Source organism: Ptychodera flava, unplaced genomic scaffold (genome assembly GCF_041260155.1).
Source record: "Ptychodera flava strain L36383 unplaced genomic scaffold, AS_Pfla_20210202 Scaffold_83__1_contigs__length_492613_pilon, whole genome shotgun sequence".
Taxonomy (NCBI): domain Eukaryota; kingdom Metazoa; phylum Hemichordata; class Enteropneusta; family Ptychoderidae; genus Ptychodera; species Ptychodera flava.
The window spans coordinates 246,012-262,552 of record NW_027248405.1 but is presented as its reverse complement, the minus strand read 5'-3'; the positions used below and the strand labels follow the sequence as shown (position 1 = coordinate 262,552).

At 37.9% G+C, this 16,541-nt stretch overlaps 2 protein-coding genes across 2 annotated transcripts in view; both read right to left on the bottom strand.

Annotated features, from left to right (window-relative positions):
* LOC139128987 (rho guanine nucleotide exchange factor 11-like) overlaps window positions 1–1,173 on the bottom strand; it is a 32,308-nt gene extending 31,135 nt beyond the window's left edge. Inside the window, exons 1-2 of the mRNA XM_070694664.1 lie at window positions 804–1,173; window positions 264–445 (exon numbers count right to left, since the gene is read on the bottom strand). Of these exons, the coding sequence (XP_070550765.1) occupies window positions 264–445; window positions 804–1,008 (387 nt within the window). The 5' untranslated portion in view covers window positions 1,009–1,173. The remainder of the gene's footprint in view (window positions 1–263; window positions 446–803) is intronic.
* Window positions 1,174–2,440: 1,267 nt separating this feature from the next.
* Window positions 2,441–16,303, bottom strand: LOC139128995 (flagellar attachment zone protein 1-like). The gene is made up of 3 exons (XM_070694670.1): window positions 16,212–16,303; window positions 14,940–15,015; window positions 2,441–3,156 (listed from the first exon to the last, which is right to left on the bottom strand). Exons 1-3 carry the CDS (start codon window positions 16,224–16,226, stop codon window positions 2,441–2,443), a joined length of 807 nt encoding a protein of 268 aa, XP_070550771.1. The 5' UTR covers window positions 16,227–16,303.
* Window positions 16,304–16,541: the final 238 nt, after the last annotated feature.

Sequence of the window (16,541 nt, the reverse complement as noted above, 5' to 3'; positions counted from 1 at the left end):
ATTTGCGCGGTGACATCCAATTTTTATTCTGATTTTGAAAGAGACTGGTTGATAGATTCCTTCAGGAAAGTTTGAGCAAAAGTTTAAGTCTTTCACTTCCTAGACACATTCTACCTTAATAAATGTACAGCTGAAACAATTGTTAATATTAAATCACTGTTATACATAAAGTACTCAATGTTAAAAGCAAATAACCTCTAGTGTTACACATTCAAACATGAATCACTAAATGCTACAGTTATTCACAACAGGAGTATACTCACATGAGGTCTGAGACTTCCAGATCTGACAACTTTGTTATACTTTTCATGCCTTTCACCATCTGCAAGTACCTCAGGGCTTTCACTTCTTGGTGTTATAGGACTTGGAATTTCCTTTGTTTCCTGTAGTTCCTCCATCCATTTCTTCCACAATCTTACCCACTTTATTGCTGCCCTGAGATGAGCTGCCAGTTTGTCATAGGAAAACAATCAGATGTTTCATCCTAATTTCTTCTTAGTTTTTAATTTGCCACTCAGTGTTGACAAAAATTGCAATGTTGAAAAAAGAAATCACAGTCTGCAGAGGTATGAGCAGCAACATCAAGGAACAATTCTCTAAATCTCTGAGGCCTTACTATTCTTCAAGGAAGCAGCAAATTTATTGCAAAATTTGTCTTGACTTGTGCATGAAGTTGTGGCAGTGTCTGTACCTTTGTGGTTGTTGCAACAATTTTAATTTTGGATTAGACAGCTAACTTTCACAGTAACACTGTATTCTCTTGATTGGTTAGTCAATTTAACTAATTGATTGGTTATACTCACCTAAATCATCATCTTCTTTGTCATGCATGGATTGAATTTGCGGTGATATATGAGAAGTGCCCACACCTGGAGGTGTCACTGATGCATGTTGTGGTAGGGGCTGGTCAACTGGGTGTGGTGTTGATGGTGTCAATGGTGTTGAGAATGAAAATAATCTGTCTCTGTCCTTTTCATCTTTTATCTTTTGTGCCTCTTTGACTGTCATAATAGTAAGATTACACAAACTTATGTTTTATAATTCAACTTTATAGTGGTGTTTTACAAAACAGATTCCTCTATATATAATGCACAGATGTTTACACAAATTAAAATCACTCAATGCAAAGCATAACAAATAACTCATCTTCAACGTTTACACAAACGGTGACAAGTTTTTCATTTTTTCTATGATTTCTGATAAACACGCAAGATACTGATTTCAGATCTCAGATCAATTCTTTCATGAAATCTGTCACATCATTTCACACCTTTTAAGGTTCCGAGACAAGAAATTGACCTTTTTAATCTAACAATTCTGTGAAGCTTAATAAGCTCATAACCCCCGTAAATTATACATTTTCTGAAAGCCTAGATATAGGGGAACACTTTGGTAACCACAGTGTCACCATTGTTTACATAACTATCACGTGACAGGTAATTTGCATAACCTTTCAAAAATCAGTTTTCCCTATGTTTTGTCTCAATACTTCAAAATATCTTACTCAAACTTTCTGGAATGCAAGCTGTCACAACGCTCTTCCAAAGTGTGTCTCAGATTTTTTATATCTTGCTTAGTTTTTTTGGAGCACAATTTTAAAGAAATCAACTAGGGTTAAATTCACCGCTCTGAAAGTTTTTCTGGCATAAAAGAAGGTCTAAAAAAATTCTGAGATAAACTTTGGAAGATTCTTAAGACAGCTTGCACACACACAAATTTCAGCCACAAATCTCAAAGCATTGAAACAAAACATCTGGAAAACTGATTTTTGAAAGGTTATGCAAATTACCTGTCACTCGATAGTTATGTAAACTATGGTGACACTATGATGACCAAAATATTCCCCTATCTCTAGGCTTTCGGAAAATATATAATTTACTGGGGTTTTGAACTTATTAACCACCAGAGAATTGTTAGTTTAAAAAGGTCAATTTCTTGTCTTGGAACCTTAATCAACCATTGTGCAGTGTATATAGCAGACTCTAACAAAGTGGAACCTCACAAAGGTGATAAATCTAAGACCTCTAGACAAAGACATTCTTGATATCAAACGTGGACGGTCGACACAGATAGTTTAATTTATGCAGTCCCGCTGTTACTGAAAGCAATATTCAATAACTTGGTGCAAAAGGACATATCGGTTGAGTGGTATGGCACTAGGTGTTCGATTTTTCAAACAGAAAGATAAATGTTGATTGATAAATCGATGCAAATCGATAGTAAAATTATCAGAAACCTCCACTCATGTCGTATGTCCAAGATTAGTAATTTGTTATTCTCAAAGTTTTGCCACATGGCCTTTAACTACTTCTGAACCTATGATTGACCTGTCACAGGACACAGATTTTAAATATTTTTTTTTTTCCCATCATTTGAGTTATCGGCATTTTCTTACGCTAACTCGTCACGTCATTATACACATCCATAGGAGTATGAAAATCTATAACATACAGTCAAAGACAGAGAAAGGTACAGTGTCTGACACTGTACCTTTCTCCCTTTGTTTCTGAAATTGTTCCAATATCTGTTCTAATTTTGCTACCTTACCCTGAAGTTCCTTGATCAACTCCTTCTTCTCTTCAAGTTCAGACTGTAATTTCTCTCTCTGCTTACTGTTCCCAATAACTTGACTGGCCAATAAGTGCTCATCGCGTTCTAACGTCTCTGCCATTTCGTTACATCTCTTGTCCAAAGTAGCCTTCTCTAGCTTCGCCTCTACCAGTTGTGTTTCAAGCATTGCCCTTTCTGCCTGAAGTTCCTCGATCAACCTCTTATTTTCTTCGAGTTCAGACTGTAATTTCTCTCTCTCCTTACTAGTCTCGATAACTTGACTGGCCAATAAGTGCTCATCGCGTTCTAACGTCTCTGCCATTTCGTTACATCTCTTGTCCAAAGTAGCCTTCTCTAGCTTCGCCTCTACCAGATGTGTTTCAAGCATTGCCCTTTCCGCCTGAAGTTCCTCGATCAACCTCTTATTCTCTTCGAGTTCAGACAGTAACTTCATTCTCTCCTTTCTAATATCGATAACTTGACTGGCCAAACACTGCTCATTGCGTTTTAACATCTCTGCCATTTCGTTACCTCTCTCGTCCAAAATAGTCTTCTCTTGCTTCGCCTCCTCCAGTTGTGTTTCTGCCTCAAATTTACGTTTCATGGCTGGAAATGAAATCAATGATATAAATACTTACACGATAAATGAAAAAAAAAATATTGTTGACCTGTGATAGTGAATATTCAAAATGTTTTATTCATTCACTTTAAACAAATAGTTGTGACGTAATGTCCCTGTCACAAAACATCACGGCATTTGCAAGTGATACAATCGACAACATAAACACAATTGGAACTATTTTGTGATTATAAGATGAACAGTGTCACAAGGCTTGGTTGTTTTCCCGATAGTGCAGAAGTCCGCCCACTCAAACCTTTGTGACTGGGTTCTTTTCTCTTTGGGACCCCCAGTGAAAGTGTAAAATCAAGACAAACAGGTTTCCGAGTTTATGAGCGTATTTATTTCTGAAGCTCAAATCATATGGATATGGTACTATAGCACACAAAATATCACAAAGAGAGAGTCACCAGTATTGTGACTGCTAAGCAGACAACAAGGTGCACTGTATGTATGAAATATATCAGAAAATAGAACGACACGACACAACATAAAACCGTAAAGGCAACACAAGGACATAGAACATGTAACGAGTTACAAATAGGTGGTGGTTTCATACAACTTGCCCTACTCTTGCTAATGGCTTGTTGCAGGCTGTCGAGTCCTTGGCAGTTCAATATCACACGGTTGCACACAGTGTCTCAATGTTCAGGCTTGCTCACAGTGTCTCAATGTTCAGGTTTACCCGAGGTGTCTCTCAGAGTCCATGTCCAGCGGAGTTTAGTGTGGTCAGTAGTGTGGTTTCACTCATCTTGTAGGCTCATTTTCAGGCACATGGTCGCACAGGCCTTCCAGTCAGGTATATATCATTCTGGTGTTATCAGTTCCTCAGTGTAATTCGTTCTCCTCCCTGCTACTGACTGGAGCCTTTATATATGCCAACCCAGGTGCACAGTTCCACCCACTGTACTATTCATCGGCTAGGATAATTAATTCATAGTCATTGTTCTCACTGCTCCACTGTCTATTGTTCTGGCCGGTGACCCGAATATTCATAAGTTGTCTTGGAGCTCTCATCAGAAAGTTATACAATCAGCACTAACTATCTCACCACCTCTATATACACGTACATAGTCCTGACTGCTATAACCACCAATCAGAATGACAAGAGACAAGACACATATAACACAGACAAAACCACACGCTGCAGGGCATGAGATTTGAGGCGAGCGATCGCTCCGCTCGCCTAGCGCTCGCGCAAATCAAAATCCACGGGAACGATTTCCGCTCGCGTGGCAACTTGGACAGGACTGCGACATGTTCACAGAATGAATGCACTGCAAAAAAACTGGCGTCTGAGCACGTGTTCATCATCGGAATGACAGGCTACAGCCTGCAGACTTTCAGCTTCTTTTTTGTAAAAATTAATTAAATTGTAGCGAACATATGAACAAGAGAAACAAAGGCCATGCGTACGTGTGCCAATACCGTGTCTTCTATTTCTAAGCTTTGCTATACACGGTCCCTACAGGGGATTAGCCGTGGCCGTGGCTAGTAAAACTCATCAAATTGTGTTGCTTTATATGCGATGTCTGTACAGAGTACGCAACCAGGACTATATTGAACACGAATTTTGCGATCATCCCTCATTTGTTCGTACTTATTTTCTTGAAAAGCGTTTAGCTGACTTCATAATTAGGAAGAACCGTATTCTCGATGAATTAGGAGCACAGAGATTTCGACAAGAATTGAATATGCAGTTTGGAGAAATATTTGAAGACGTTGATGCACGATCGCTGCTCTCATATTATGCGTACTATGAAAACCTCCTCGGAAATACGGCGCGCAGTTTCTCCGCCGAAAACAGCCGATTTTGAATCCAAACTTGCACTGATCTTCGTTTTCGAGCACACCCACCTCGCCTAGTACACGATGTGCTCAGCCGCGCTTATAAACTTAGCCAAAGCCTAGTTTTCTCTCTATGCGAGGGAAGCGTTCGTATCCGCGCGGCCATTGTTAATCTCATTCAACCCATGAGCACTCGGGCGAAAACCAGCCTTACAAACAAAAGAGCATCACGATATCGAACTTCAAAAGTAGACGTTCTGAGAGGAGTGCAACAAGAGAAAATTGTGAAGTATGTAAAACTTCTGAAGCGATGAAAATTATTTTGTCAACAGAAAATGATCATCGTAGATTGTAATTAGCTAAGAGGTGGTTATAAATAATGTTAATTACAGAGTGCTATATCGATAGTGTTACCGGTATATCATAGCACAGCAAGTTGTCTGTATTTTGTGACTTGTCCAGTGATCAGGACTGTATTGCCGATACTGGTTCTTACTATAATAATACTTACATTAAGTTCCTATAACAAACAAATATAACAAAAACAAAAAATAAGAAAAAAAAGTAAAAATAGATATTCTCAATTAGAATGCACAAGACACAATTAACGATTTCATAATTCTTTTTATTTGCTTCACTCTCCCTATGCATTTCAGGGGAGTAGTTTTATCACTCTCGTAACACTCCCGCAGATAATTTTAGGAGAGTGATTTTCAGCTCACCAGCACTTTTTAAATCTCATGCCCTGACGCTGTTGATACTTTGTGATAAACAGTGAAAGTCACAGAATATGCTCTCTAAGAGAGGGTTTACTCAAAGCATTTAGTAATTATCAATTTTTCTAGTGAAAATATCAAAACTGTAATTATTGAACTAAATGTTAAAGTAGTATAAAAAAATTGTAGTATTTAAAGCCATCTGCTATTCAAAAATTGTAAGTTTATCCTTTTTTGACAATTTTATACGGATATTTCATCTCATTGATACACATTCTTGAGAATGTCAAGATTAAAGGTCAAAACTTGATGATTGCTGTATTGTTTAGAGGACTTATATACATTTGAAGGTTTTGAGATCATATCTGATTGGTTCATTACTATTTCAAACAATGTTTAGGGGTCATATCTAAGTGGTCCTTTAAAAAGATTAAGGGACACATCAGGGTGATCCCCGAAAGTTTCAAAGACTCATGTGGGTGGTCCCTCAAAGTTTCAAGGTCACATTAGGATAGTCCTTGAAAGATTCAGGGACACCTCAGGAATGGTCCCTGAAAGTTTCAGGACTCATCCGGGTTGTCCCTGAATGTTTCAAGGACTCATCCTGGTGGTCCTTGCAAGTCTCAGGTTCACATCAGAGTGGTCTCTAAAAGATCCAGGGACATATCAGGGTGGTCCCTGAATGTTTCAAGGACTCGTCTTGGCAGTCTTTGAAAGTTTCATTGTCAATTTAGGATAGTCCCCGAAAGATTCAGGGACACCTCAATTGGTCCCTGAAATATTCAAGGACTCATAGACTTAGTCATGTTCACGCTACGATCACAGTTGCTGACATCATTGTCGAGATCGGGAACAGCACTGTCACTCCACAAAGGACCTTGGTAACAGACATCAAATTCATCGGCGATATCCAGTATTCCGTTGCTTTCCATGTAGTCCTGTCATTAAATAATTGGGTAATGGACGTCCTACATTCAGAATCGGTAACCTTTCCCGACAAAGGAATTAGTGCAGTGGACCATGGAGGTAGCAGAGACCTCTCTCTGCTACCTCCATGAGTGGACAAAGTTAATTCGAACGTCACGTCGTTTACACAATCGACTTGAAACAATACCGAGTCTCACAACAATGTGACCCGTGACCTTTATTATGTTAATTAGCAAGGACCATATTATTTGGTCTACGATTCGGAGTCTCGCTTAACGATAAAAGCATCATTGACTACATCTCCAAAACAATCATGAAGACTGTAACATACAACCACTGTATTTTAAATGGTGGGAAAACTTTACAGCATAAAAGAGCAACATGTACCTTACCTAGGACCTTACACAATCGCGCAATGCGCCCTAGGTGTCCCTGTTGATTAAAATGGAATATGCCATCATGCAAATTGTTTACTGTTCAGACCAGTGTCGCGTCGCCTCGTGACAGCATACTTCTACAGCGAGTACATTGCCATTAATCGTCAAGACGCTCGTTTAAATCGACTGAAGGTTCAGCCACTGCCCAGTTCATTACATTCATCACCAGTTAATCACCAGTTCATCACCAGGGAGAACATGCCTTGTAGATCTCGTCGCATGATTAATACGCAAAGACGTGTTTCGGCGCCGGCCGACCAGTCACACATCGGAGCCATGAGGACGCCGGTTAAGCCATTACATAATCTTAACTTCGAGGTGCTGAATATTGACGCTTATGTGCAGGAAGTTGGACCAAATCTTTCCAGTGATTCCTCTGCCTATCAGCTTTACCAAGTAATGCTTGTGAATGCACAAGCTGATGAGCGAAGGTCACATCAGGATAGTCCTTGAAAGATTCAGGGTCTCATCTGGGTGGTCCCTGAAAGTTTCAAGGACTCATCCAGGTGGTCCCTGAAAGTTTCAAGGTCACACCAGGATAGTCCTTGAAAGATTCAGGGTCACATCTGGGTGGTCCCTGAAAGTTTCAAGGACTCATCTGGGTGGTCCCTGAAAGTTTCAAGGTCACACCAGGATAGTCCTTGAAAGATTCAGGTCACATCTGGGTGGTCCCTGAAAGTTTAAAGGACTCATCTGGGTGGTCCCTGAAAGTTTCAAGGACTCATCTGGGTGGTCCCTGAAAGTTTCAAGGTCACACCACGATAGTCCTTGAAAGATTTAGGGTCACATCTGGGTGGTCCCTAAAAGTTTCAAGGACTGATCTGGGTGGTCCCTCAAAGTTTCAGGGACTGATCTGGGTGGTCCCTCAAAGTTTCAAGGTCAAGTCAGTGTGGTCTCTAAATGATTTAGGGTCTCCTCGGAGTTGTCCCTGAAAGCTGCAAAGACATCTCTGCACAGCCCCTAAAAATTCCAGACAAAAACTGTTGGTTCCTGCCGTTAATATTTTAAGGTTTCAACAGACAGATGATATTGATTACATTTCTTTGCATCTACCAAAAATAGTTCATTTTTAATGGAAGAGCTGAAATAATTCAGTGATTTTGTAAAATTTTCCAGCATTAATTAGCACTCTCACAAGAAAAGGGTAGTTTAATCAAATTTACCTGGTCTCATTTCCTTGTATATGAAATAAATAAATGTACAAGTCATTTTCTTAACATCAACCAAATCATTTGAACGAGAGCTCACCAAAAAAACATACACTACAGCAGAACTGATTTGGTTAGAGGTAGAAGGCCATTTTCCCATCTAAAATTTAAAATTTTATCATGCATCCTTTGGTGAGAACAGTAAATGCCTACAAATCAACCTTGGATAGGGAATTTCTAGTTTGACTTAAACCAAACAAAATCGACAAATCAGTTACGTTTAATGCCTTCTCCTTTCCTGGGCGTGCGAAAAGCTAGACAAAAATGTAAAATTTGTTTGAGATGTATTTGATAATTGTGCAATTATCAATAATTTATGAAATTTGCCCCCGCCTTAACACAAAAAACACTGTTAGATTGATGATTTTTTAATAGATTATAACAAAATGCTCAAGGTCTTATAATCACAAATAGTTCCAATTGTGTTCATAATACAATGAACAAGAGACATCGGATACAGACTATTTTAAAATATGTTGTGAAATAGAAATACAAGCGACCTAGCGGCCGATATAGCTCCGCTGTGTTTATGTAGAGAATAACTATTTTTGACACATGTTGATGAAGAAGGTGGAAAATCTTTGATAGTTCAATGCAGTGGCCAGAGAAAAGTGGCTAAAATAAGCTGCAAAAATACACATTGAAGATTTCATCATACTTTGAATATATCACATTGGATCATCCCTAAGATTAAGAACATGTCAACCAAAGCTATCTGATGAGCAGATTTGTGAGAATAAAATTTTCTGACCAAAAATGGCAACAATTGCCCCCCCCCAAAAAAAAAAATTGCAGATTTCATCATAATTTTAAAAGATCAAATTTAGTTCATCTATAGAAACCTGTATACCAAATTTCAAAGCTGTTACACCAGTACTTTTTGAGAAACACATTTTTTGACCAAAAATGGGAAAAATTACCCCAAAAATTCAAAATTGCAGATTTCATTATTTCAATAAATATCATTTAGTTCATCTATAGAAACCTGTATACCAAATTTCAAAGCTATCAGATGAGTAGTACGGAAAGACACATTTTTTGACCAAAAATGGCAAAAATTGCCCCAAAATACAAAATTACAGATTTCATCAGAAATTCAATATATATTACTAAGCTCATCTGTAGAAACCTGTATACCAAATTTCAAAGCTATCAGACCAGTACTTTTTGATAAACACATTTTTTGACCAAAAATGGCAAAAATTGCCCCAAATTACAAAATTGCAGATTTCATCATAATTTCAATAAATATCATTGAGGTGATCTGTGGGAACCTGTATACCAACTTGCAAAGCTATCAGATGAGTAGTTTTGGAAATACACATTTTTTGACCAAAAATGGAAAAAATTGCCCCGAAAATACAAAATTGCAGATTTCATCATAATTTCAATAAATATCATTTAGTTCATCTGTAGGAACCTGTATACCAAATTTCAAAGCTATCAGATGAGTAGTTTTGGAAATACACATTTTTTGACCAAAAATGGCAAAAATTGCCCCAAAATACAAAATTACAGATTTCATCAGAAATTCAATATATATTACTTAGTTCATGTATTGAAACCTGTATACCAAATTTCAAAACTATCAGACCAGTACTTTTTGAGAAATACATTTTTTGACCAAAAATTGCAAAAATTGCCTTAAAATGCAAATTTACATATTTCTGCACAATTTGAACAAATCTGAAATAGATCATCCCTAGGGACATATGTACCAAATATCAAAGCTATCTGACCGGTAGTTTTAAAGAAGAAGATTTTTAAAGATTTTTTTACCAAAAATGACAAAAATTGCCTTAAAAATACAAATATGCAAATTTCACCACAATTTGAGCAAATCTGACTCAAGTCACCCTAAGTAAACTGCATATCAAATTTCAAAGCAATCGGACAAGCGGTTTAAGAGAAGAAGATTTTTTTACCAAAAACACCAAAAAATGCCCCAAAAATACAAATATGCAAATTTCACCGCGATTTGAACAAACTTAAGTGAGGTCACCCCAAGTGAACTGCATATCAAATTTCAAAGCAATCGGACTTGCGGTTTCAGAGAAGAAGGCAATTGTTGACAGACGACGGACGACGGACGACGACGGACGACGACGACGGACGACGACGGAGAATCAGCCTATTTGATAAGCTCCGCGTCGCTGACAGCGGAGCTAACAAGGTAACTGTGTAAATAGGCTTACATTCATAATGTGTACAACTATGTCGCCAATATAATAACCTTACACGATTGTTACAATCTGCAATTTGTCAATAGTTGCTCACATTCTAATATTACTGCAAGGTATCATTTTGTCAGATGTGTGCTATTCATGATTCTCTACGTATATCGATTGTCAAATGAGAATCTTTATAAATTGCAAATGATTTGAAGCAATGAGCTGTGAAGTCGAACATTCTGACATTAATGTTTTCCCTACCTCACTTCAAGTAAAAACAAGGTTGTAGGAAAGTACAGTGAAAATTATTTTATTCTGTACATTCAACCTTGTCGTATTAACCCTTCAATGCTTCCCTGTCATGGAATAGGTTAATGAGAAATATACATAACATAAGAATTAGAGTTTTTGTTCTCATAATAAGAGCTGTGCCCACTAAAATTAAAGTTGCACTCTCAAAATAAGAAAGTTTAGTCCATAAAAACCAGCAAATAGCATTCTCTTTGTAATGCATAAAAAATTGTGATGTCATTGTTACACTCACTCGCAAGGGAGAGAGGTACATCTTTCTCTTTGCTAACGCCGCTGCCTTGATTGGGTCAGGAACTTTCTGTCGCTGTTATCAATAGTTCATTAACGTGTGCAATCTTTCTCATCCACGTCTATTACTGAAATGGAATGGATATTTAGTGTCTATAGACTTCTCAACTGTAGTATTTATGAAGTATGTTTCTGATTAGTCCCCGCGGACAAAGTCCGGCGGGGACTTATAGATTGGGTCCCGTCCGTGCGTCCGTCCGTCTTAACAGTTTTTCTCAGACACTGCTGAACCAATTTTGTTCAAACTTGGCACAAAGGCATAGCACTATGACTGACAGATGCACGTCGATTCATTTCGCGATACGATCCAATATGGCCGCCAGGCGGCCATTTTTATGCGATTTTTCATGTCTTTCAACCATAACTCAAACGTCCCTGCACCGATTTCATTCAAACTTGGCGCAAAGGCAATGCACTATAACATACATGTGCACGTCAAGCTCTGTTGCGATACGATCCAATATGGCCGCCAGGCAGCCATTTTTATGCGATTTTTCATGTCTTTCAACCATAACTCAAACGTCCCTGCACCGATTTTGTTCAAACTTGGCGCAAAGGCAATGCACTATAACATACATGTGCACGTCAACTTATGTTGCGACACGATCCAATATGGCCACCAGGCAGCCATTTTTATGCGATTTTTCATGTCTTTCAACCATAACTCAAACGTCCCTGCACTGATTTTGTTCAAACTTGGCACAAAGGCAATGCACTATAACATACATGTGCACGTCAAGTTATGTTGCGACACAATCCAATATGGCCACCAGGCAGCCATTTGTATGCGATTTTTCATGTCTTTCAACCATAACTCAAACGTCCCTGCCCAATTTTGTTCAAACTTGGCACAAAGGCAATGCACTATAACATACACATGCACATCAATTTATGTTGCAATATGATCCAATATGGCCGCCAGGCAGCCATTTTTATGCGATTTTTCATGTCTTTCAACCATAACTCAAACGTCCCTGCACCGATTTGTTCAAACTTGGCACAAAGGCAATGCACTATAACATACATGTGCACGTCAAGTTATGTCGCGACACAATCCAATATGGCCACCAGGCAGCCATTTTTATGCGATTTTTCATGTCTTTCAACCATAACTCAAACGTCCCTGCACCGATTTTGTTCAAACTTGGCACAAAGGCAATGCACTATAACATACATGTGCACGTCAAGTTATGTTGCGACACAATCCAATATGGCCACCAGGCAGCCATTTTTATGCGATTTTTCATGTCTTTCAACCATAACTCAAACGTCCCTGCACCGATTTTGTTCGAACTTGGCACAAAGGCAATGCACTATAACATACATGTGCACGTCAAGTTATGTTGCGACACAATCCAATATGGCCACCAGGCAGCCATTTTTATGCGATTTTTCATGTCTTTCAACCATAACTCAAACGTCCCTGCACCGATTTCATTCAAACTTGGCACAAAGGCAATGCACTGTAACATACACATGCACATCAATTTATGTTGCAATATGATCCAATATGGCCGCCAGGCGGCTATTTTATGCGATTTTTCATGTCTTTCAACCATAACTCAAACGTCCCTGCACCGATTTCGTTAAAACGTGGCACAAAGGCAATGCACTATAACATACACATGCACATCAATTTATGTTGCAATATGATCCAATATGGCCGCCAGGCGGCTATTTTTATGCGATTTTTCATGTCTTTCAACCATAACTCAAACATCCCTGCACTGATTTCGTTCAAAATTGGCACAAAGGCAATGCACTATGATGACATACACGTGCACGTCAATTTATTTCACAAGATGATCTAATATGGCCGCCAGGTGGCCATTTTTATGTGATTTTTCATGTCTTTCAACCATAACTGAAACGTACCTACACTGATTTCATTCAAACTTGGCACAAAGGCAATGCATTTATCTATTTTGCAATACGATCCAATATGGCCGCCAGGTGGCCATTTTTATGCGATTTTTCATGTCTTTCAACCATAACTGGAACATCCCTGAACTGATGTTGTTCAATCTTGGTGCAAAGATACTTCCTGCTGATGTAGTGTGACTGAGTGTGATGGGGACTTATAGATGAGTCCCGTCCGTCCGTCGGTGTGTCTGTCCAATCGCAGCTATTTCTCACACACTCTGAAATGGATTTTGTTCAAATTTGACACAAAGGCAAGGCACTTTGGCATACATACGCATGTCGCATTATTTTGCAATATCATCCAGTATGAGGCCTGACAGCAATGCATGCAATATTTTATGTCTTTGAAGCATAATTGAAACTTCCCTGAATCAATTTTGTTTCAGCTTGGCACAAAGATGAAGTATGTATGTCAATTTATTTCATGATATGATCAACATGATTTGACCAACAGGTCATTTATTAAGTGATGCTCAGATTACTTTATTTTGCAAGTCACCAACCTGACACAAGTTGCATCAATGTCCTTATACAGTAACCTAGATACCAAACATTATAACACACTAGACAAGCGGGGACTGTGTCATCAACGATGACTTGTTTCATTAGTTTTTATTTTGAGTAAATGGATTTCCTATCGGCAGTGTTATGTAGGTCATTTTCCCCCACACTCATCATGACCTGAGTTGAATTAGTCTAGAACATTCTCAAGGTCACTGCCCTTAATGACCTCACAACCTTAAATTCAATTAGTCATGTTTGGAATGTTCTGGAAATTTAGTTAGTTGTGTAAGAGAGATAATTTTAGAACAGTAATTAGCATGTCAATAAAAGTTCTAGATTGTTCTTATATGCTCTTATGTAAGCACATGGGTATAAATAGGGACATGCACAGCTTCAGTCAGACATTTTTGGGATCGTGTCTCTTGTGTGTTACTTCAAGTCTTTGGAAACTCCAGCAGTATTAATTTCAAGACTTTTCAAGACCTTCACTGCCAACGCTGGATTTATACTGTGGACTTTGTGCAACTTCAAGCCTGCAAGCCAAAGGACTGTTCATTCATCGGACTGACTGTTACAACTCTGAGACTGGAGCTTTACCGTCCCAGCTGAGATAAGTAGTCTGTACACTTTTACAGTTTGTATTCTATCCCTGACTTAGCAATTAGTTTATTTTCGTAATAAATTTCGTTTTACACGGAAACTGCTGAGTTCAACCTTTTGTTCGTTTTCTCTGCACGTAACAGCAGTCATATGTTGCATTGTATTGCTATAGCTGAGCTGTTCTTTGTCATTCCTGTCTTCAGCTTTTTGAATTTAATCATGAATAAGCCCTGAATACATTATTATATACGTATTTGAAGAGATATTGTGATTTTTGTAGATACAAGAATGATATTTTTACACTGTTATCTAGAAAAATTGCACAATGCTGTGCCAGAAAAAATAGAGGAACACAACTAGACCGACGGAAGGGGTCACAATTAAGTAAGTACACAAGAACGTTACAAGTATACTGCCTTAATTTCCAGACATTGTTCCACGTTGATAACCGATTTCGAGTAATGCAATGTAAAAATTAAATAGATCCATAGCAGAGGGGATTTACTCTTTGTTATATTTTACACAAAGATGCAGAAACAGTATTTTATTAACATAATAAAATTGATATGGTATGATACAAGGGACAGTATTACTATTGGTCGCCTGCCCTACGGCTGTTGCTTATCCCATGAATATAAGTAATTTAAGAGATAGTTTTGAGGATACAAGCACTATTTCGAGAGTTAGCAATTAAATGCAATTTGTTTAATTGCGGAGTGACTTCAGAATTCAGAATTTGCGTGGTAAATTGACTTTGATATTTGGATCATGTACTTTTGTGTTCTGCGAACGGGTAAACTAATGTGAATGAAAATAATCTTGATGTTCACAAAACAATATTCCTTACGGATATAAAAGACTACGATTCCGCCAAGATCCCCGATCATGATACTTACTATCAATATCTGATGGTTCGTTTTGTGTACCCGTGATGTTGTTCTCTTCATCATCGATGTTATCGCCCATTTCCTTCTGTAATTTGATGAGATATGTACTTCGTCAGCTTGGTGAATGAAGTAAACAGTAAGAAGCTATTCGGTTTGTAGGCTATTGATGGACACATTTTTTGAGAATGCCAATAATCTGTGGAAATCTAATACAAATGGTAGTAGAAATCAAGAACACAATGCAATGAGGAGGTTCGTTTTGAGACTATTATGTCGCGAGGTATCATTGACTGTGCCAGTTTGCCTCGTGAATGACCAAGGATAAGAATTAAATAATGACAATGAGGGCAATATAACTATTTTGGGTTTACCTAACTGATGATGCTCTTGGCCGCAATATCGCTGATTGCCGAGCCACAGGCGAGGGTATCATCAATATTTCTGCTAGGGGCACCAGCCTGAGGGGAGGCCACAAATCGTGATATCGTCCGATCTTCACGTATTATTAATTTTATTACACCGAACATTTGAAATTTTCACAAAATCAAGCTTTTGTAATGTGCGCATCATACGACAGGTTGAAATGACGCGCAAATTTTTGAATGATGCATTTTAAATATTTCGGACAAGAGTTTCTGGCGCCTCGTACACTTCAAACTTGAGTTGGAACGTCAGCAGGTGAGAGTCGAGGGCAATAGTAAATCAAACCATGTTATATCGTTGTCTTGGAAAGTCATATTTCTGAGAATTAGCAAACATACTATCAGTATTATTGGTGAGGTTTAATAAATTAAATGTTTAACAGTGACATATGATGTAAAACCAAAGAAGAACACATATTCATTATATCTAAAATGAAAAATGTAGTCAGCGTCATATAACGTTAACAGGAACGTGAAAAATCAGTTGAAGTACAGAATAATAATTATGTGTCATTTAGTAAATAAGTACATTAAAGATTTTGTCTGGTGTATGTTTAAAGATGGAGATGATCAGAGACTCAGTATTTTAGTGATCTAAAATTGGACTTGCCAGTTGATGACATTCAATAACAACTTTCTTCTTGGTGTATATTTTCTTGATATCAGTAAATTATTTTCAGCTTTGCAAACGTTTGGGTCTTAAATAGATATTAACGGGAATATCCATTCTTTGTATAAACCAATTTATTTATTTGTTATCATCATGCTTAATAATGAATATGAAATGAAGTCATGCTTATGAATAATGTGAAAGAAACTAAAGTAAAAAATCTTGATAAAGCATAAAACATAATCTTACTTTTGGATTACACATATATAATGCTCCAAAGACAGAACATATTGTGATACAACCAGCTGCGAACGTGACCCATCCAACATTCTGTCCTGTTGTATCTTTACCATGTAAATCTGAGTATAATTAAAATGATTTCATTAGATACACATATCAACATTGATCTTCATGGAAACATTGCGTCATAGCCTTTGCCACAAGTTGTACTATTAATCAGACAACTATTTATAAAAATCGCGGGCTAGGGACGCTCAAATGAAGGGATGTCTCTGAAAAAACACAATGTTGAATACTAGAAAGCATTTGCAAGCAAAAGCGAAGTTCCAGAGACCAGAG